The sequence below is a fragment of the Anas acuta genome, chromosome 1, assembly GCF_963932015.1.
Source record: "Anas acuta chromosome 1, bAnaAcu1.1, whole genome shotgun sequence".
NCBI lineage: Eukaryota > Metazoa > Chordata > Aves > Anseriformes > Anatidae > Anas > Anas acuta.
This window is the reverse complement of record NC_088979.1, coordinates 172140555-172164112: the sequence shown is the minus strand read 5'-3', so window position 1 is coordinate 172164112 and position 23558 is coordinate 172140555. Positions and strand designations below refer to the sequence as shown.

The window sequence follows — 23558 nt, the reverse complement described above, 5'->3', positions numbered from 1 at the left end:
AATTTGTTGTGGCATGATATGACTCAAAAGCCCTAGCTCTAGCCACCATTTGCCCTTGGTTATTTATATGCTAGTATCTAAAACAGGCAGATTTGAGCCAATTAGCAAGCATAAGTCACAACTGACTTGGGGAGGAATAGCTTATCCACTTGAGACTCTTTAGATGTGTAACTAATAAGAAGTTGTCAGCTTACATTAATTTTTACACATCTTGGCTACATCAGAGATGTAAAGGCAAAATGTAGCATTCAGGAAGCTGATGTGGAGTTGAAGACTCCACAGGGAACTTAATCAATGCACACATTACATTGATCACAAATAGTTTTTCTTTGTGTCAGGCGAGGTTTCTCTCCTTATATAATTCTTTCAGAAAAAAATGTGTAGGAGAAAAGATAATAGAATGGAAATTGCATCTGCAAAATACAAGAGGCAGTTGTAATATTTTGTGAAATGCTGCTAAGTGAACTGAAACATCTCTCACAAGATGAGATCTCTGTCGGGAAGATGCATCCAATGTGCATAGAGGTGAGTGACATTCAACCACAGGAACATGGATTACTTACGAAAGGCTGGAGTCTGATCTCAGCTACACCTGCACACCCCGAAATAAATTATTTGACTGTACTGTTGTAAACTGGATCTGAGTCTGACACCATTTTTAACCTGAGGATACTGTTGCCCTTTTCTGTAAGTGTTACATTTTCAAGATAAGTCGGTAAACATGAATATTTTAAAAGAAATGTTATTTATTTACAAAATAGACAGAAAATTGAAAAGTTGTCCAGAACAAACTTCCAGCCACCTACCTGACACCAGGAAGCAGCTCTTCTGCTCTTTTGCATCTGGATTGGGAAGACACGCAGCATGGGTTTCACACTTCCAGGTGGCTGGCAGAAAATTCTGAGTCTGGGTCCCACTTTGGTTTTGGATTGAGCTGAGGGTATCTGTAGCTGGTGGCCCCAGACCGGCTGCCTGCACAACTGCCCCTGTGCCCCCACTGCTGCCTCAGTTCCTGGGGTCTGACAGTCCTTACGAAGGTTTTATACCCACAGCACCACTGTGAAGCAGTACATGAACGTTCTTCACATTTTATCTATGGGAAATTGAGGCACAGGTGAATTTAGGAACTTTGTCTGAAGTTACAAAGATCATCTCAAGGTAAAGGCACATTCCTTGCTTAGAATACAGTTTCAGCGTTAGTATGGGTCTAAAGAGAAGCCTGGACCAAAATAGAGTCTTCTCAGCACCATTTTGTGCTCTCCAGAGTTGGCTTTATCATCTATCATGCTCATGTACAGCTTTCTGCAAAAGTGTCCCAGAGTGTCACAGATGTAAAATGTCCTTAATGTAAAAGATAGAAAAAATCATGTCACATAAAAAGACATAATTCAGCTGAATGTTGATAACTCTGAGCCTTTTTTTACTCCATCAAGTATGAAAAATAAATTATTAAGGAGCCTAATGTCATGCTTCTGATGACTGAATGTGCCCTGAATACTTCAGTGTACTAGGATATAAATACTGTGGGAAATCCAAAATGTCTCAGTCAAAGTTCACACTTGGGGTAAAAATTTAGAATAATATTACTAGTTTTGCAAATCTCCATCACATTGCTGCTTTGCTGTCAGGATCTCAGAAGAAAACAGACTGCACAGTGGGCCCTAATTCTGCTTTCAATCTAGTTTATTGTTGTTTTATTATGTTTAGTAGTTTCTTCTGAAGCAACCATATGAAAGAGAACAATCAAGCCCTAAATCAGTACGAGGCTAAAATATATCTTGTATTCTTTATGAGTTTCCACTTTAAAATGAAATGTAGCAATTAGCTTTTAATAAGGTCTCATTATTTTAATAGAAAGATCTACAGACATTAAGTTTTCAGACGTGTTTAAAATCACAAGCTTGTTCAGACTCCAGCTCTGTTTTTGTTAGATGATAACAAGATTTTGAGACAGGTCTGACTGCTTATACATGTACATGCCACTTATTATGGACATCTTGATGTCTACCACTGACAGGGTGAGAGATCTCTACCTCTGTTGTGGTTCCTCATTACTTCGCACTGTAAAAAGAAGTATATGATGTGAGCATAAGGTTGCTTTTCCTACAGAGGCTGGACCTCAAAAAAAAGGCAGAAAAAGTGGTAAAGAAATAGCTGTAGTGAGGTGGTTCTGCCTTGCTCACCCAGCAGATAATGCCCCATTTCAGTGAAAGTGCTAGTGGAAATGCAATAGGACTTGAGGATGAAATATTTTAATACCTGAAAGCACACCTACAGGCTATACCAGTAAGTAGTCAGCAGTTAAATGAGGTGTACTGTACACAATGAAGGCAACCCTACAGTCACATTGTTTTTGAACACTTTTTGCAATCACTTTTTTTTTTTTTTTTTTTTTTTTGTGGGAGAAGGAACATTTCTGTTCCATCTATGGTGACAGGCCCATCTTCTGAGCGAGGAAGTGAACATCTTTCATTTTCAGAAGCCCAGCCCAGACTGTGTATTTTCCTCCTTCTGAGTGGCACTAAACCAAACCAGCAACCCCCCTCTTTCATACTAGGCTTCCCTTACTGCAAGCAGACTCCAGACTTCCTCAAGGTCCCCGAAGTGTTTGACAAGTTTTCCCATCTCTGTACCCCAAAGACAAGTTAAACCTACTGGCTCTCACAGAGGCTATGGAACAGAGAAAGGTTCATGTGGAATGATCAGCATTCTCAGCCATGGCAATATCTTGGTCCAGTGACTTGGAAACATTTGAAATGTGAACCCAAATGACACTTGGTTTGTGGAGCTGCTTCCCACGGTGGCCCATGCCTTTCCCAAAAGCCTAATGTTCAGTGCAAGATGATTTCAGGACAGAATTGCATTCACTCTGGTGATGGAGTGACCACAGTTTGCCTGACAACTAATTTATTTAGCATCCTCTGGTACTATTTCAAACGCACTGTTGGGACAGAGGAGATTTCTGAATTACCATTTGTATGAACCTAAAGAGCTAAACCATCCCCCTTCCCCCAAAAAAGGAAAAAAAGATACTTCCATTTGCTCATATTTCTAGAAGAAGAAGAAGAAGCAGCATACATGAACCATTTCAATTTCCAGTCATTTTTATTCAAAAGAATTTGTATGTAATCCTAGACAGTCTTCAGTTGCCAACATCCAGGACAAGTAACCTGCAGGACAAGTCATGGGACAAGGCTAGGGGGACCTAAACAAACATCTCTTACAAAGAGCTATAGGGCCAAAAATGACATTACAGATCCTCTAGACCAACACCGTACACTGAAGAGAGATCAAAGATGCCTACAGCATTTCCAACACATGTATGTCCTACATACACGTTTGTATGTTTTTAAAAAACCTCTACTTAAAAAAAAAAAAATAATAATAATACAAGAGCCTCAGTCAATATCCTGTTCCACTGTTTTACTGTCCAGGTGGCCTGAAAGCTGTTCCTATTATCCAGCCAAGGCCAGTTAACTTGTCAGAAGGGAATCAGGTCAATACAATTTGTTCTTGTCAAATCTGTCAGCAGCTTTTATCATCTTAGTATGCTCCAGGCACTTATAAATTGGTTACCTAGCCACTTGTTCCAGAATCATTCCAGGAATTGGCTTTACACTGAATAATCTATAATTCCTGGGCTGTTTTTTAAAAGGCAGGTATTGTATTTGATCTCCTTGTATTATCTGGGAGCTATCCATGTTTTGTGAGTTTTAAAAAAGATAATAGTGAGTACTTCAGAGATTTCTTCCTATTTCTTCAAACAAGCAAAGGTGAAAGTCATCAGGCCCTTGTGGTTTCAATTGCACTTAGCTTATTCAGACATTTTTTCACCTAATTTCTCCCTATTCTGGCTATGTTTCTATTCTCACATTAAATGTGGTTAAGTATCTGATCAGAAATTAAACTTCGTGTGTGTAGACAGTGAACACTTCAGTACTCTGTTCATTGCCTGTTAAGTAAAGAGCTTTTACTTTTCCTTTCTTTTGTTTCTCATGTATTTATTACATCTTACGTATTTTTGCTGCCTTTATGTCCCAAAACAACATCAACACCTTAACCATTGTGATCTCTCTATGTTTTGTTTAACTTCATATCTAATTATATTCCTTATTTCTACTTGTTGTATGACTCCTTTTGATTTCATGTTCTTATCAAGGTCTCGATGCTGTGTAATGCACTTTGCCCCCCTATTTTTTAACTTGTCTCCTCTAAGCTTATTGTTGTGCATTTGATGTAGATATCAGCAATTCCTACCTTTCCTGATGTCCTCCATCCCTCAGATTACCTAATTCAGAGACTCAAGTCACACTTAATTTTACTGATTTTTAGGCTTCTCTCATTGTCCTTTCTTCTAAAATATGGTTGAAATCTTTTCTAGCTTTAACAGCTTCACTGATGTTGTGATTGCTAGATAGTGGGTGACTAAATTAGAGGGTTTTGTTACTTATATTCTTAAATTGGAAACAATGATAGAAAACTGCAGTGGTTTTGTGCTTCAGCTGCCAAAATTAAAATTGCTCACAGACACAGTGCATTTATATATATTATTCGTGTCAATCTGACAATCTCAGAGGATTTTTGAAATGTTCAAAAAATCTTGCTTTGAATACTAAGAGATGAATTTGGGCTTTGGCTTCAATACAGAATGATGTGTTCTATGTTGTCAGACTTTACCTGGATATTTCCAAATTATTCACCTTTACAGGGACTCCTCCAGGGTAAAAGACCTCTTTGGACCTCCTGAGTTCTCTTTGGACCTCTTGCTAGGTGCATGTCTCAACCTCAGGCTACCATGAGCAATGCCCATGAGATACAGAGAAAAGGAGATAAGGAATAAAAAAGGCTGCACAGGAGCAGTGCAGTTAAATCTGACTTATTTTCATGAATTCATGTAGAAATCAAGTGAAAACAAGAGCTTAAAAAAGTACTTCCAGATTCTGCTATTGTTCATAGAAAGAAGCAGAGATGGTGGAAAGCAAAGCCTGAACTCAGATTCTGTCAGCAGATTGGTGTCACCAGTGCTACTCCATGAAGCAATGAGTACTGACCGCTCTTTCTCAGCAGTGAAAGGCTTTGAATCCTTGTAGTGAAAATCAGCATTTTTGGCAGCTGGGAAAGGTCAGCTGGCATCAAATCCTCACTGATCAGCAGGGTTCCTTTCTGGCTACTGCAGCACAGATCTAGACTTCAAGGGCTGGCTTCATATGTCAGGTCTTGGAGAGTCTTTCAGCATAGATGTTAGAGAAACACATGTGCCACTGCCAATAGCATCATGACCTTCTGATTCAGAGAGTTAGACTATAGCATCATTTCCATAGGCTAATGTACATTCAATGACATTTGTCCTCCTAGATTTCCTCTCTCTACTTTAACTCTACAGGAAACCTAAGCAGATAGCAGCAGGCTACAGTTAAGAGTCTGTTTTCGCCTCTGTGAAAATATTATGGTCACAGCAAGTAAAGTCACCATTTATTTGAAAATATAGTCATTGTATATTGGTAACAATGGTAACTATCCATGAAATTGGTAACTGTGAAAGATTTTTTTTTTTTCCTGTAAAGTAGAAGGCAAACTTACTGTGCTGCCAGGAGACATTCAAGAAGCATCCATGGTGTGGACAGATCCTAATATAACATGAGCTATTGTAATGCTTTCTGACCCAAGAAATCAAAATGTTTTTTAGCTGTTGATGAATCAAGCTCCACAGGAATGCTCTGTGTCAGATATTAAAGCAGGCATTACCAAAATATCATTACACAGTATTTCTGTAGTTGTTATCCAAGGAGTCATAAATTGTGGCTTCCAGTTTCCTATGCATGCATGAAGATCCTTTTTCAAATCTTACAGGCCTGATCAAACTCCACTCATAAGTTCTGGGAAAGAGAAAATTTCCTCATCAGAAAGATAACGCTTATCCTAGTCTGCTTTATATCAGTGTATTAGAATACCTGAAATTTGTGCCATTTGTCAATTCTGGTGACAGCTGCAGTTGGCAAAAGTAGCAGACAGAAGAGCTGTGTTTCTTCTGGCCTTTATGAGGACATGCTTTCCCACACTGGCTGTTTGGGGAACCTTAGAGAACCATCCTTACCTTTCTATATTTAGCCACCAGGGATGTACACATTTCCCCATTAATGTGTCAGCTATTTTCCCACCACGAGGGTGCAATATTAATTGGTGAAGCTGACAGCAGCACACATAACCCGTTGCAATGTCACACAATCTAGTGAATATATTTTTAAAGAAGAAAATGTTACATTCTGTCTTTAGGGCACAATTAAGGTAGCTACTTGATTTTCTGTAGATGGAAAATAAAATCCTAAATGCTACTACTTCATTAATGAGTTTTTAGCATCTCTCCTGAAAGTTATTTATTTTTATAAGCAAGAGCTTGGAGATAGCTAGAGGTCTACTCAAAAGCACAAAAACTTAAGGAAATACCTAGGTCATTAGTCCTGTGCCACCTCTTACAAATCACTCCAATTATTCACTGCCTCTTAGGGAGATCATAGATTAATATTACAGTCATTTTCCTACTGTGAGCTAAGTTGCCTAAGCCCATGACATGATGACAATTAAAGATAAAACCCAGAAAGTATAAGGTTTGCTCATTTATGGGATTAAATGATCTGTATCTGCATTATTGAGACAACAAATAATGTTTCAGTTTGGTATACAGGAGGAAATCATTAAGGCAGTATTAAAATTTAATATATTTTCAAAAGCCTGAGTTCCTCCCAAGGTTCAGGTACTGCTCTTACTTTCCAGTTTTCACATCTGACCCCTGCATGTTATTTTCTCACGTTTAACTCAAAGGGTAGCATTTCCTCTGACAGAAAGGCCCCTGTATGGTGTTTCTATGTTTAATGTTATAAATAATAATAATAATAATAATAATAATAATAATAATAATAATAATAATAACAATGGCAGTGCAGGGACCAAGCAGAGCTCACTGCTTCTGGGCCACAAGGGAATGGGGCCATCCCTGAGCCTCAAACCTCACTCTGCCCCTTGAGCACCATTTCAATAAAAAGAAGTATTCACACATGTCACCCTAATGAAATGCATCCTACATGGTACAGAAGAGGACATGCCTGCAACAAGAATGAGAAATAGTCCATAATTCTTTATAATAGTTGAATGTATCCTTTACAATGCTTATGCCTTGTGCCAGGCTGTACAAGAGCTGTGGGAAGTTTGTTATTCCCAGAGAGCGTAGTATTTTGCATAGGTCTAATTTGATATTGTTGTATATACAAGAGAGAGAGCTCTATTTAAAGTTTTGAAGAATATGAAAATGGCACAGTAATAACAGGGTAGATTTATAACCATGCATCACAATGATGAGAAATTTAAAACTTCCTTCTGTTCCATTTCTTTATTATGAAACAATTACAAACCACCATGGATGTGCCAAGTAAACAGCATGTTGATCCTTCTGGCTTGCTTTCCAACAATTTCTCTCTGCTGAATGTGGAAGGAACAGGGTCTGGCCGCTTGTGTTCTTATCAACCCCAGGCACTTATGTGCCATGACAGGCACATGACTGAGCTAGGAATTCATCACAGGGACTCTGCATATAGCAAGAGGCACTTTGCAATGGCAATTTTAGAGGTGGAGCACCAATGAGAATTCATTTTCTCTAGTACAAAACAATGTCAGCAGCAGCCACAATGCTAACGCTATAAAATTCTTGCAGATTAAATGATGAGAATATGGCTTCTCCAGACCTGCTACATTTCTTAAACAAGACACAGACTACACCTAGGATGAAATTGTATGACAGACCTTGCAGATGTGGGTTAAAATATTGATATTCAGAAAGAAAAAAACCTGTTTGCATAGCTAGCTTAAGAGAAGAAGACTGTTTTCACAACTGATATGAAGTAGGTGTTGCTGAAAGCCAGACTGACTCTGTATTAGGTGCAAATTAATAGCTGGGACTACCAACGGAAAAAAAAATAAAATAAAATAAAGGACAAAAAAAAAAAAGATGTTTTTAGTAAATGCCATGATTTCTGATATATTTTCTCTCTATATATTTTTGTAGTGGAATAGAAATCTTAAGAAAATTATATACCACAAATGTAGCAACAATAATAGCTGCATGTCTAAATATATTTTTAAAATGTGAAAAGATGCACAGGACAACATACTCAACAAATCAGCTTATCTCTACAGCACATATGGATCACAGATACCATTCACTGCAACATGATCATTCTGCTTAAATTGTATGCAGTAATTATCTGTGCTTGAAAATAAACAAGCAAGGGGAGGCATGTGCATTGAAAAGCAGATCAGCTATCTTCTTTATGGAAGAAGAGAAAAAATTAAGGGAAAGTTCTCTCATTCCAGAATTACAAATCACTATAACCAGGTTGGATTGCAATAATAAATGTCATTCACTTATCCTCATAAATGCTAGTTTAAAAATTAGGGTTTGAAAGGCTTTCAGGCTTTAGTTCGAATATACTTTCTGCTTTAAAAAACAATATTGAGAAACATTTATACCCTCTTCTACTTTGATAAACATCTTCAGCAGGACTAGCCTTGATTGACAAACCTGAGCAGCATGCTAGCAGCAATAGTAACATCAGACTAATACTGTTCCCTCCACAGCTTAAATCAGAATCTCAGTTTTGGCACTAAAACAGGAGAAATCTAGCTTTGTTTCCTTTCCACTGAGTTTTCAGCAATAGCTGACTGCCTGGGGAAAGACTTGAGATTTTTTACTTGTCTTAAATAGTTAAATATATATATAGAAATACAGTGTTTTTCACTGATTCTGGTGCCAGTTAAAAAGAGCAAAGGGGACAAAAGTCAGATGTAGTCTGGTCTAAAGCTCTATCTAGTGCTATAAAACCCTTCAACTCCAAGTGCAAAAGGCTAATTGAACTGCTCCAGGCAACAGCGGTGCTTATCTGAGTTAATTTATTTTGTGGTGTATTATTGCCAACAGCACCTCAGCTACCAGGGAAAGTGCTAGAAATCCTTTCATTTCTGTGAAAGGACATTGTGTCTTATGCAAAGGGCAGTGTTTACACTAGCCAAGGCTCTGTGCTCTGCAGAAGGAGCACACAGCAGAGCCTCTAACCCCTTCTGGAGTTGTTGATTATGGCTTTTTTGGTCCTGGTAAGCATTTTGGTTTTAGACTCCATTGGCTATTAACCCTGGAGGAGAGAAGATGGCAGCTCTTGAATAAACATATTCCATCCCTCCCTGCTGCTTTTCCCATCTACTGACCTTCCCATCAGGGATACATGCTGTAGCAGCCTGTAGTGCTCCACACATAGTTCAAAAGTGCAAACAGAGGCACCGAACTGGAAAGGCAATCTGTGGTAGGGCTAAATGAGGATTTCAATTGAGTTTGTTGATTGAACTAATCTGATTGAAGAAAGCATCTTCCCACATGTCTAGGAAAGGTCTGCATGATGCAATTTGGCTCTAGCTTGCCAAGGAAATATTTTCAGATGATCCTTGACTGTCCTCAGAAATATTCATGCAGACTTCACAGTCTCTCTGCATACCAGAGTTGCAAAAGTTAATAAATGTTAACATAAATGTTAAAGGAGTTGTTTCACGTTATTGATGGTTTTTAGATCAATGAAGTTGATGCAAAAAGTTGCATGAATAGTCTTATTTACCTGAAAAATAAAAGGCTTAAAGAGACTAACTCATAGTAAGTTAGTCAAATGAGACAGAAAATTTCAGTTAAATTAACATAAAGTTCAGGTTGATGGCTGGTTAATCTCATGTCTGAGTAAAGAAAACAACTCAATTGCCAACTGACTTTTCCTGATACCTGTGTGTCACCAAACTGATTGTGCCATTCTTGACTGTCCTCTCCTCACATACCAAGCGTAGGTCACTTCATTAGAAGAAATAAATGAGAAGATATTTATTCCAGTTGATTAAGTTATTCTGCAAAGGAAGATACTATTTGTATAAGGAAAAAAAAATCTACCTAATATAACAGGAGAATAAAACAGTAATTCAAAAGAAAAATGTGTTCTCCATTGTATCGGTTCAGTTCTTTAATATTAAAATTAGAGCTTTATATTCAGTAAGGCAGAGCAGCACAGTCCTTTTACTTATGACATGATCTCCTCAGCAAAGTTAGGATGTTTTTTCTTCAGAAACAAACATTTATATTCTTACACTTTGATTTTTTATAAATCACTTTCATATGTGTATTATTGACAGGACCCTGTTAGAAACACCAATACCTTCCAGAACACCAAAAAAATCTGTATTTAGGCAAACTCATAAAGCGTTTGATCTAATGATTTTATCGTGTGCCCACTGAAGGTAGAAATTCAGATATCAGCTCTTCTAAAAATACTAACTTAAATTTGATCAAAATTATTTCTTGCTCTTATCCCCCTAATTCTCAAATTCTCTCTTATCCACATCTGAGCCCTACTGCACTAATTGCAAGGTATAAACATAGTGGAAACACAAAAAATGACTTGAACATGCACTTTTCCCCCCTATATATATAATGATTCAAGCATCATTTGCCAAAAAGATGAAAAACAAAGTCAGTAAAATCTAAATTGTCCTATCTGTAAATGACATTTATCAATTTATAAATTTATCAATCTATAAATTTATCAAATTTATCTATTTATCAATGCCAGTTCCCATCATTTAGAAGCCATTTGGAAATAACTGTTTGGAAGTATCAATTTAACTGATCCAGCAACTTTGTAGTAGGTCCAGACGATATTGTCAAAGAATCAGTCTTGACGTAGAGAACTATTAGGGACCAGACTGGAAACAGTCCCTGCACCTGCCACAGCCAAATGGTAAAGGATCAGCCTCTAAAGCCCCCTGACCTCACTAAAGAGAGAAGTGTGCTGGGAGGAATGGATAGTGTCTGTCCACAGAGGACTGTCACTTCGACATTGCTTTAGAGAAGGCCACAATGTGTTTATCTTCAGTGAAGTGGTCGCCTTCAGATATTTTATTGAGTTCAAGAGGAAAAGACTAGCAGTCTTTCACCTGCTGCTCTAGGTGCTGAGTAGGTGATATTGGTACAGTTACGCTTGCTATGCAGTTATTGGTACAGTTATGCAGTTGCTATTGCACTCAGGGAAGGCTGGAGAGGCTCCACGCTGGCCTCACATAACTGCTTTCCAGCACATGCACAAAAACTTATGACTTGCAGACATGGGCAGTACTAGAAACACACGGCAGCAATGACATTGCCTCCAAGAGCCACCTGTAGCTGTTATCATTATTTTTGATCTGTGACACAGCCGGAGGTGATGCAAGAGATCCTTGAGTAAAAGAAAAGCCACTCACCAAAATTAAAGTAATGGAGGACCTAGGTTTAAGGGAGCCCCGAGAAAAGATCCTGTATTCATCTATAGATTAGAGCCCTTTCCTATGACCTTCTGTGGCAAGATCAGGCACTGGAAGTAGACAAAACAGAAAAAAAACTCAACCAAGGTTATCTGAGCTGCACATGGAAGGCCACCTGCTGGACATCTGGCAGAGGCAGGGAGCAACCCCACACCCACCCAGAGACATTTTGCCAGTGGATTGGTACCTCTGCCTTCCTGCAAATGAGATTAAACAGCATGGTTGGATTGGAGCCAAAGCACTCGGCACCTTGCAGAACTAAGCTCACTCTGCATTAAAAATAACATCCAGCTCTTTGGAGCTTGCTGGAAACAGTAACTTGAAAACCAACATGTGTGCTGATGGGGATGGCAGAGCAGTAGTACAGGCCTGCCAGACCACACCAGAGCTTCTGGGGTGGCACCAGCCTGGAGACCTCCTGTCTCTGCAGCTCCCCTGGGTGCTGTGAGGTTGTGCAGAGGCCCAGCAGTGCCAGATCTCAGCTCAGAAGCCTCAGTGGGGCTGATTTCCTGGTGGGAAAAAAGGAACAGTTGCTTTCCCCAGGAAAAGACTGGGATTGTATATCCGTGGCATTTTTTAGGTATGATGAATATTCATTAAAGACTTTAAAAATCTTTATTAAAGCTGCACCTACTGAACTCAAGAGACTGTGATATGTAAAGCAGCAGCAAACAAGCCAACAGCTCCTCCGAAAATTCAGTTTTACCACCTTGCTCATAAATCACTATTGCAATTCTGAGCGCTTTGAAGCAGTCACTGAAACACAGTCAATTAATAACAACAGCAAATATCCACAGCTTAGATCAACACTCAGCTGCTCCACTCATCTGGCAGCGTTACTCTGATCCCAGAAAGCCTTATGCTCTTCCAGCAGGATAACAGCCCCACAGGCAAAGAAAGGGTGTGGGATCTCTCCATATTTTATAAGATTACATAGAGTTTTAAAAAGAATAGTTCAGTGCTCTGTGCCCCACGAGCAGGAGAGGGGGCACCTGCTCAGCCCCAGCTGTGCAGGAGATGACTGCAGCTGGCATTCAGCCACCAGGCACCAGGCTGCTTGCTTTTCCACTCCAATTTGGAATTGACCGTCAGCACACTTGTAAACACGGAAATCTGGGTCAATTAATGTTATGTATGACAACAGACCATGACATCTGTCCAGCACTGTTACTAATACACACAGCTTTCCACAGGAATATTTGCCTCTCAGTTTCCTACTCTGTCTCCTCTCAATTTCAGCCCAGTCCCTGATTCCCTCCTTAAAGAAACTGGAGTACAAGCAGCACAAGTGGGGCACATCAGAAGACCATGCAGCTTATTTAAGTCTTTTCAATTATTAAAAAAAATAATAAATCTTAAAAAGGAATCAGTGTCTTAAAAGTCAGGCCTTTCCCTCATTGCTAGATGACCCAATCGTAGTACTCATTTCAGTTTTTCCATCAGACCTTACATGTAAGCTTACTGATTTTGTTTTAATGTGTCTTTACAGATAAAAAAGAGCTTTATAAAAAGGACACTGACTTGCTTGATAGTGGAAGCTAGTTTTAAATTGACATAGGCATAAGCAAAAGACCCAAACCTTTAGTGATCCTTCTCTCCTAAATATTTATTTTGAGCCTAGAAAAAGAATTCCTATCTTCCCTGAATATCTGAATGAAAATCTCATGCAGTTTTTTAATTCCATGTACTTTGTGCACAACCCAGCAACACTGTTTCCTGATCTTATCTGTTTTCCAGCCAGCTTGCTTTCAAACAATTAGCTACATCAAGCCTTCCACTCAGCAAATCAATTGTTGATAGCTTTGGCTCAGCCAGATGTAAGCCTGAGCATGACAACAGGCCTCTCAAAAGAAATCATGAAAAATGGCAAGCAACTATTACAGTAAGCCTCACAAAAATAAATTACAGTTGCCATGTCCTGTGGCCCTTTGACTCTGATTTTGTTTATCCTTCTCCATTTCAGTATATTCCCCAAAGAACTAACAAAACAGACACTATCCAATTATTCTTTGGTAAGCTGTAATTCCTTCTAAAACGCCTTTGAAGTTGATAGTGTTCAATGTGAGAAAGACTGGCAAAGCCCAGCCCAGTCCCAACATAAGCAAACTTTAAGCAAACAAAAAAAAAAAAAAAGAAATGGAAATTATAAGAGTAAGTTCTCTACAATAACATGACACTTCATGTAAACAATGCTGCATGACCAGTCCAGGCCAATATTACTGAGTTCATAAACTTTGGCAGTGATACATTTGGGCAAGGAGGGAAGCAGTACATATAAGACTGGGCCAAGCATGGAGGAAAAGCTGTAATTTCTGAATTCACTGTGTGTTCTGCACTTTTCAGGAATTTGTCCAAGCACTTTTTCCTCCTTCAATAAAAAAGTTAAAAAAAGTAAGAAGCAAATTTTGTGAGACTGCTGGAACCAAGTACTCTGAAAGGATAAAATATTACCTCTCTTATGTGAGGTTACCCCTGAACAGAAGCAGCCCACCCCTAGGATGAAGCAGGAGCCCTGGTGACAGCATCAGGCTTGTTTACCACACGTGACACCAAGCATACTGTGAACACTGCAGGTTTAGACAAATGATAACAAGCAAACAGGTTATTGCAGCTTAATGAGTTACTGCAGATTAGCTTGAGTCCCCATGACTGAGAACTCCCCTAAGGCAATTAAAAAGGAGGTAACCTGTTAACTTTTACCAGTTTTCTTTATGTGTCAGTATTTGTAAACAAATACTACTACATTTCATAAACAATCCCTTGATTAAGATTGGAATAAAATGAACACACACATTTAAAGTTTTCACACAGTTCTCAGAAAACACATTATCAGTTTATGGCCATAAACTTTTATCCAGTACTGCTAGGCATCCTGGTGGCAAATCTAATCTTTTTGTTAAGATCAGTCTAGGAAAATTATTTTCCTCTATGATTTTAATGTGAAGATTTTATGGACCTGTGAAAGGAATAGCAGGAAGGCTGGGCACTTTCCTCTGTAGCCACCTCAGTTTGCTCGTATGCTCCTTGCAGAGAAGGGGAGCACTCATAAGAACCAAGAGTCTTGTGTGGGGGTCAGCATCTGCCCTGAGAAATCAGCTGTATGCACTGGAAGTACCTCTAAATAAGCACAAGAGATGGCTGCATACATCCTAGAGAGTAAAAACCAAGGCTAGGCTTTCACCAAAGGCATTCACATGAATGCCATGCTGTTTGCTTTTCTCAAGGTATCCCTGTTGCATGGCCCTGCACTCACAAAGGAGAGGAGATGCAGTTCAAGGACTGACAATAGATACTTTTTTTAAAACATTTTCTCTCTTTATTTCTTTTTCCTGATGACTGCTACAAGCAAAGGAGGTATTCAGAAATGTGACTGCACAATACGAACACAGGCAGCAAACTAAGTTGATGGCATGAAAGGTGTATCTGAGAACACAGAGTTGACAGAATCAGAGTCGGATTTTGTTCGAGTGGTTTTTAAGATACTCTCAGCTATGGCATTGTCATTAGGAAACAGTTTTACTTTTCCATTCTGACCGTGTTTTGGTTCATGTACAGGTTCCAGGAAAACCACACGTTTGCCAGTGCTGGCCTTCTTCTCATCGGCAGGCAGCTCTTGAGGTGGTGTGGAGTTCAGTATGGATGAGTGGGCACTGCTTTGGTTCAGCTTCCTCTTCCTCCTCTTTGTCTTGCATTGACACGGGCAGGGGGTCAGATAGAGATAGAGCAGTACTAAAACAATACTGGCTACACAGGCAGCAAGGGTGGTAAAAGCTGTATTAAATGCTTCATGAGCATGGGACCTGTTAACTGTGAAATTGCTCACATTTATTCTAACCTCTATGGTTTCATTCAATAGTCTTTTCTTATTTATTGCAATGCAGGAGTACAGCCCAGAGTCCTCTAGCTGGGCATCTGTTATCTCCAGGCTCCCGTTATGAAACACCCTAAAGTTGCCTGTGTCCCTGTCTGGCTCCAGCAATTTATTGTCTGGACTAACCCAAACAAAGTGTGTGCCTGCATCACTGATTCTGCTGTCACAGTGAATGATCAGCCTGTCACCAACCTGGGCATCATGAATAAACCCAAAGGCTTGGAAAGAGCTGTTGATGGTGCTTTCTGAGCAATTCAGAAAGTTGTCATGCAGTAAAGGCAGTTTATTGTAACCTCTTGGGTCCGATCGCAGCAAACAGGTATACTCGCTTTTGAAGTCCATGACAGAGTTGAAGTGCCTTTGATACCAGAAGATCAGCATGGAGTACAGTGTACAGTCACAGTAAAATGGGTTGCCGTGAAGATAAACTCCACTGAGATGCTTGGCTGGCACCGAACTCAGGCGCTGGATAGGCATTGACTGGATGTGATTAAAGGAAACATCCAGCAATATGAGTTCTGTCAGCTTGTGTTTGCCAACGTACAAGTCCAGCGGGAAATGCGAGAGCGAGTTATAGCTTAAATACAATTTCTGCAATTTGTACAATCCTCCAAAGGCTGAAGACTCTATCTGCGTTATCTGATTGTTGTACAGCAGGAGAACTTCCAGGGCCTTCAGCTCCTGGAACACGGGGCTGCCCAGCGTCTTCAGGCTGTTGGACGACAAGTCTAGGTACTTTAGATTTGGGGTTGTGGAAAAGCTTCCAGTGATAATGCTGCTAATGCTGTTATGATTGATTATTAAAGTGTTCAGCTTCTCAAACAGCACCGGGACCCATTCAGGCTCTAAGAATCCAATTCTGTTATAACTCAGATCCAGCCTTTTCATACTTTTATAGAGATTTCCTGGCACCCGAGAGAGGTTTTTACTGGTGCAGCTTACGATATCGCTGGCACAGATGCAGGCTGTTGGACACATCCCCGGGGCACTGCCACAGACACTCACTGTGAAGACCAAGAGGCATGCCAACCCTCTGCAGTTCACCTTACAAACTCCAAGTCGAGTAGGAAGCGTCCGGCAGTTTAAAGACATTGTCGCTGGCTCTTAGCTGGCTCCCAGTGCTTCTTGCCACAGATTACATGTGCAGCTAGCTTTGCACTAATCGCTGTCAAAAGAGGAATACAGAGGTACAGCACATTAACATTTAACATTCATACCCTGCCTGATTTCTTATGCATGCCTTCTGAACAAACACAGTGAATTAATCAATGCTTCATACAATTAGTTAGAAAATCTAGTTGTTAGATGATTTTAGCTTAGCGCTGGCTTTATGTAAACATGACGTTCTTCACTCATCTGTAAACATTCACATTAGAGACATGTTTTGCTCTTCAAAAAAATGCAACCGTTCTTCAGTCTTGGACTAAGGAATGCAATTTCTGACAATTTAAAATATATGTAAATAAAAAAAAAAAAGAAAAAAAATCTGAAATGCTCATCTGTGGAACTTGAATGGACAATGGCATCTCCTAGCTGTTTCCAAACCAGCCTAGGCAAAAAAACCTATGGTAGAGAGAGGAGGAAAACAAAAACAAACAAAAAATCTTATCCAAAAATATTGCCTTGTCTAGCAAGGAGCAGTTATGATATGTGTTTCTTCCCAGAGAATGCCTCACATTTTTAAGCAAAGAATTTTATAAGTCTCTTTAACTTTAAAGGTCATATGATTTATTATTATTTTTATTGTTAATTCAGTAACTGATAGTTCAGGAATCAACAGTCCATTTTTAAAGTTATTCAAGTTGTTCAACTGGAATGCTTCATATTCTGTTACTTCTACCTTTGCCAAAATAATTGTAGGGGAGGAAATTTCCCATGCCTGTGCCTACCTCAAGCAGAAGTTTTGGGACCTTTCAGTTAGGATGAGTCAGCCATTTCTCAAAACTCATTAAAGGGGAAAAAAAAATGTTTTGCTAATTTTTCTTCTCAAGTAATAAGAACAAAACCTATCATACTCTTCTGAGAATATTTTAGTGTCACTATAGTTTGAAGCAGGGACTTAAAATTTGTCAGGCTGGTGGTTCCATGCCAAGGTATATGTTTTTTGCCATCTCCTAGGAAAATGTACACATAATTAGCAGAACAATGAACATTTATTTTCACTCTTGCTCTCCCTGGATACCTGTTAAGAGTTTGCCAGTAAATTCCCAGGTGAATCCATATGCATTGATTATCCCCACCCCTTCACAGATCAAGCGTGGTATTCAGCTCCCACATATTAAACTTGAACTCATTCCTCCAGTCTCACCCACCCATTGGTACAGTATCTGAGCAGGGAACCCCACACCGACAGTTGCTCTGGGCTGCTGACAGTGATATGTCCCAGAGCTGGGAGATGGAAGGATGCCAAGGGGCAGCAGGGAGAATCAAATGGAAATTAAATAGAGAGAAGCAGAATAAAAGGAGTTGTATTCGTTGATGAGGGGAGATGGATGAAAAAAGGATTCAGATGTTAAAATCAAGACCTGGAAGGTGGAGGACTAATGCAGAGATACAGGCAAAGAAGGGGTTAACGGGAAAGGGAAGATAAGAGATGCATGGAAAAGGAAGGGCAAAGCCAGGAAAGGAGGATGCTAATGGAGCATCATCATTGTAGCTAATGGAGCAAGCGTGAGGTAGTTTGGATGCCATCAGGGCACAGAACTCAGCTAAAGCATACAATAAGCCTGGGAAAGCAGATAGGGAGGAAATAAATGACATAAAAGGGTTAAGCATAAGAAAGACAAGTGTTTCAAGAGGTGAACATTAAAACATACTTTTATGGAGAATTTGCATCTGGTACTTGTGAGTCTAAGATTACCTATGCAATCAATTAATCAATGTGAAATGCACTAATTTCCACTTGTCCCTCAGTTCCTTACTCCCCTCCTCCCTAACACTCTGCCAACCTGACAGGCTGCTGTCTTCTGCCAAGTCTTCTATTCTTAAGTCAAATGGTAGAGGTTGTGCTATGAATCTAGAGAGCCGAACCCTTCTAATGACCCATTAAAAGAAGAAATATGAAGGCAGCAGGAGGGGAGAATTCACCTTGCAAAAGAATTTATATATACATTGGATTTAAATGCTTGTGTTACCCAAAACTATATTAAGAGAATGACAGGGCAGCCATATCAAATATTCAAAAATTAGTATCACAATTAAGGTTTTCTGTGTCATTTAGATTTTTATATACTGCCCTTAGTTACATGCTCAGTTAGATTTCTCCCCTCCCAAAACCTTTTCTCATACTGTGCAAAGGATCTGTTGAAGAACATGGAAAAGAAAGGGTGATTAGGGTGATTACACCAAGAACTAAGTAAATGCCTGTGCATGACAACTGCAACATATCCTAGCTTCTGCTACACAATTCCTGTGACATCAGGCAAATTATGTGAACTGGTGACTGTTAGAAAATCATGAGCTTATTGCAGTCATCAGCCTGAGACTCAGCAAATAAGGAGCTTGTATATGTTAAATCTGGGAAGGGCTGATCTGAAGAAGTGTCGAGATGAAAGTCAAAATTTTACGACTCTAGCTGACAGCTTTGACTATTGAGTTTTCTCCTTGCTTCCCTGTGTATAAAAGAGATATAGAAACATAATGTTAAGTATAAGAATATTGTAAACATAAATTAATTGATTATGAATCTTGATACTAAGATTTTATTCTAAAGTCTTATAGGTTTTCAGGTCATTCTGAAGTATCTAACAATATGGGGTTGTCAGTGGGAAGCTAGGAACCAAGAGGAATTAGTTTTAACCAATCCTAAACACCTACCTGGGGTGTTTTTGCTAGACAGCTCATCGTTTATGGAAACAATTAATAGATATAAGTTCATCTAGAGAGTGAGACCTATGAAAGCATTAGAGAATTGAACATAAGGAAATGATTCTGTACTCCCTCCACTGTGGATTTGTGTGGCAAGCAGTACATAAGGCACAATGGAAACACTGAAATATGTAAAAAGATTTTCCTAACTGCTCATTTAGTTAGCACACTGCTCAAAACAAGGTATGTGAAAACTGTATATCATAAAACCAGGTGCATAAAGACTGAATTATAACACATTCGCAAAATGGGGGATAATTTAATGTTGCATAGGTTGCCTTTTCCACTAATATTTGACTGTCTGATTTTGCAGCCTCTGCAGACTAATTTCTCATGGAACTGCACTTGTAAAAAGATGAATGGCACTTTCAAAATCATCTCCTCTGTTGAATATAACTGCAATCCTGGAGATACTCCAAACAGAAAGTACTAGGTCAATGCCCAGCTTGAGAAGGCTTACCAAGTTGAATACACTAAATAGCCGTGCATGTTTGTTTCTGTCTACACCTACAATTAACTCACTAGAAACTCTGAGCTCACCTGCATCCAAATCCCAAGGGCAGATTTGGGGCTGGTGTAAATCATCATAACTTTGACTTCAGATGGACAAACTTGTTTGGCTTGCTTGGGAAGGCAAAGCCAAATTATGGATATCGCACATATACCAGGGGCCAAACCAGGTTATTCTGAAAGCACCCTACCAAGCAGAAACCTTCCTTGCTGTGCCCAAATCACAGTGCAGTGTCTTCAGTCTCAACGGGGCCTTTCCCTTTCTGGAGGTTTGGGCTGCTGAGATGCAGCTTGTTCCATCCTTTGAGTACTTGTGTTTCCCCAAACTTCTGCATAACTTACACAGGCTGGTAGCAAAGCTAAGCATACTGAACACAAATATTTATAATCTATGTGATCATCTGAACCCTTTCAAAATGTCTGCATAAAGAGTTAGGTGTTGGTTATGTGCAGCTGTTAACTGGCAAGGAAGAATAAGGCTTACAATCAGCCTTATGTTAAAAAGCATTTTGTTTCATCCCAATAACATTACTTTGGGTCTTATAAAAGTATCACTTTGTAAATTTCAATATTGCATATTTTCTCAAGAATTAATGTTATTAGATACTAGCAGCTAATGTGTCAACAGGCTCTGGCTAAGTACTTCACCATTTTCACTTCATTTCTGAATGGGCTTGGTAAATGGCTTTTTTGAGTGAAGGGCATGGTTGGGGGGACTTGCACTTGAATTCTTTACAAATAAATCATTTCTTTGTGGTGTTAAGTGTGATATTTTAAGTTAACTGCCAAAAACACAGTACTTCCTGAGATGAATCATCTGTGCAGTAATGGTGCACATGTTTTTTAACCATTTAAGAAGAAATGCAGGATGTATTCTCATATCACAGAGAATATTCTCTGTTGTCAGTAACAGTTGACTACAACAGATCAGCTCCTAGGTGATTTGGCTCCTGGTTTTGATTTTTTTTTTCTCATAAGTTTTTTGGGATTAACAAGCACCCAGAGCTGCTTATGGAAAGTGGCAATGCTGGATGCCTGTGAGTTTCCTCATTATCAGTTATCACAGCAAAAATCAACTAATGTCTTAAACAGTCATTACCATTTTCTCTGGGTTCTCTCTCCTACTAATGCTACATTTGTAATCTCTGCACCAGCTTTCTGTTTCTTCCAGGAAAACCTATATACTGAACTATCTCTCTCAGTTCATTTGAGACTTTGCTTAAAAATGTATATATGTGGCACCGTTTTTAATTTAAGTAGTGAAAGGGACTGGAGATTACAAGTCACCTGAATGCTTTTGCAAACACTGTCACTAGTCTTTTCAGTGTTAAAGTGGATCGATCTGCTTTCACAGTAGGAATAACATCTTCCTATACACTGGTGATGCAAACAGTCTCACTCCTGGCTGGCACTTTCTGCACAGTGAAAATGCAAATATTTGTATACACCCCCCACTCCCCCACCCCAATGTTGAGTTTATAGAATCACAAGCTCAAACACTAGAAAATATTAAAGACCTCAGTACAGACTTCTAAAAGGTCTGTACTGTTTCCACATCTCCTAGCTCTTTTTATGCCACATCCTTGCACTTTATACAGTCCCTTAGCCCATCTCACCAGCCCACAAGTCACTCACCCACCTCTGCACCTTCCCATTGAATTGAATGCCCACACAGTTGCTCTCCCCCTTTCACTTTTCTAGATATCAGATGAATTAAGGCCTTATTAGTTAAATAGAATAACAGATGAAACAAAATTGTGGTGTCTCAGGTGTCAAAACAGTTTCCTCACAGTCCTTTTTTTTTATGAAAAAAATCATAATTAAGAAAGCTTTCATCATGAACAATGGGGGGGGAGGGAGAAGACCATCAAAATGGGGTTTCAGTCATTTATAGCAACAATACTATAGAAGTACAATTAGTAATACTTTTAAGCCTAACTTTACAAATCCTGCTTAAGTACACGATAGAACCATTAATTGCAAACAGACTAGTGACATCTCACATGATTAATCTTTCTAAATGTTAGACTTACTAGGAAGGTCTGCACACACTTCCATTCTGTGTGTGGTGGGGAAAGAGTCCAAGGAAACATTGCTGTAGTGGCCACCTCACATATCTTCAGGTTTTGCTCTGCTTTTAACACTATAGGATGCGAAGGCAGTCTGTGTCGAACCTGCCTGTGACAGCTGGGCTCAGCATTTCTGACGGAGCAGATCTGGATTACCCAGACATCATAATCCATGATATTCAGTGACATGATGGATTGGGAAGCAGAGCCTGTTTGTGATCTACATCTGGGTGATGCCTTGATATACTGGACTAAATCCCTGAACTGGGCTAAGCTGTGCTTGGTGCAGGACCTAACAGAGATGAAAAAATGGCTTTACATCACCTTTGCAGCAAGCCGATCCTGAGGTCAGCCTGGCAAATGGAGTGATCTCTCTGGCCAGCACCTGGCCAGACCTCAGCAGTGCTGGACTGGGGAGGAATTTGTCCCAGCAAACCTGGCCAGCTAAAACTATTTTCTCCCACACATCCCTCACCAAAGACCGAATCTCTCTGAAGACAGACTTGTTTATTTCTTTCCACCCGTGGCAATTCACTTGGCTTAAAGAAAACTGAGCAGCTGGGTGACGTGCCACGGGTCTGAGCTGGGCTGATCGCGGCAATTTGGCTACGGCACCACCATCTACGTGTCAACACCCCACAGCTCCTGCTCCTCTTTAAGAGCGCAAGGGAAATATGCTCAGCGGACCAGCAACGCACCCCTTTCGCCATGCTTCTCTGTAAATCAGGCTGCGCCCTAGCTCCAACCTCGCGGACGACTTCAGTTGCTAAGGAGATCGCCCAACAATTAAGAAAAACGCAGTGACAAGCAGCGGTGCCTCACTTACAGCACCACCAACCAGTCTCCAAGCGATGCCAGATCCCACGAAAGTTTACTTGCCCAGCGGAGCATCCCCACCGCCTCCAGGAGCTTCTCCCACAGCCTAAACTTCAGAGCCCCCACCCCCGCGCCAAGGGGGCTTGGGGCAGCACCCCGAGGACCAGTGCTGGGACCCGGGACAAAGTTTTGGCAACCCTTTCGGAGGCGAGCCAGGCGGGGAGCAGCTCACCCCGCAGCCCACTGCTCCCTACTCTCCTCTCTTCTCCTCTCCCCCCGCCGGGCTGCGATTGCCTCCGGTCTCCCCCCCGTCTCCCCCCGGCGGGCAGCGTTACCTGCAGCGCCCGGCGGCCGCCTCATGGCCGGGGAGAGCGGTGCCGGTGCCGGCCCCGCCGCCAGCCCCGCATGCTCCGCTCCGCTCCTCTCCTCTCCGGCGGCTGGGGGAAGTTTGGGGCCGCAGCCAGCGCCAGCAGCACGGCTGAGGATGGTGATGATGATTATGATGATGAAGATGATGATGATGAGGAGGATGAAGATGATGAAGAGAGAAGGCAGGAGACTGCCAGCCACAGCAGCAAGCAGCGGGCTGGGGCTTTTATCCCCTCCTGCCCCCGCCCCTGGTCCCCGCCGCCGCTTCCCCTCGGCGGCAGCGGGACGGAGCCGCCGGTGCCCCGGGGAGGGCCGCGCCGCCCGCCCCGCTCCGCCCCGCTCCGCTCCGCACCGCCCCGACCCGATCCGCCCCGCTCCGCTCCGATCCGATCCGCGGGGATTTCCGCGGCCCTGCGCGGGGGGGCGCGCCCGATCCGCTCCGATCCGCTCCTCACCGAGCCGGCGGCGGCCCCCCCGGCAACTTTCGGGCTTGCCTTGAGCTGTGCGAGAGCCGCTGCCAGGTCGGGGAGAGGGAAAGCTGCAAGCTGCAAGCATCCAAGCACCCTTCCCTCCGATCCTGGGCGGTTGTTAACCTTCCCCGGTGAAGTTGCTGCCTAAATTTCCTCCATCGTTTCGAGCGCCCTGCGTGTAGAGGCTGAAGCTGAACAGGGACTGGCTTA

At 41.0% G+C, this 23558-nt stretch overlaps 1 protein-coding gene across 3 annotated transcripts; it reads right to left on the bottom strand.

Moving 5' to 3' along the window:
* Window positions 1-14650: 14650 nt before the first annotated feature.
* On the bottom strand, window positions 14651-23473 carry AMIGO2 (adhesion molecule with Ig like domain 2). Of its 3 annotated transcripts, none has more exons than XM_068669344.1 (2): window positions 23334-23473; window positions 14651-16412 (listed from the first exon to the last, which is right to left on the bottom strand). In XM_068669344.1, the coding sequence occupies exon 2, from the start codon at window positions 16337-16339 to the stop codon at window positions 14774-14776; it is 1566 nt and encodes a 521-aa protein (XP_068525445.1). In that variant the 5' UTR covers window positions 16340-16412; window positions 23334-23473; the 3' UTR covers window positions 14651-14773. The 3 variants fall into 3 exon arrangements, with proteins under 3 accessions (XP_068525445.1, XP_068525446.1, XP_068525444.1); XM_068669345.1 differs by lacking the exon at window positions 23334-23473 and adding an exon at window positions 21658-22756; XM_068669343.1 differs by lacking the exon at window positions 23334-23473 and adding an exon at window positions 22845-23225 and having other exon boundaries at window positions 14652-16412.
* Between the last annotated feature and the right edge of the window lie 85 nt (window positions 23474-23558).

What these genes read in the sequence shown, in the direction of transcription:
- AMIGO2 (XM_068669344.1), bottom strand. Translation starts at nt 16,339, where the DNA reads ATGTCTTTAAACTGCCGGACGCTTCCTACTCGACTTGGAGTTTGTAAG.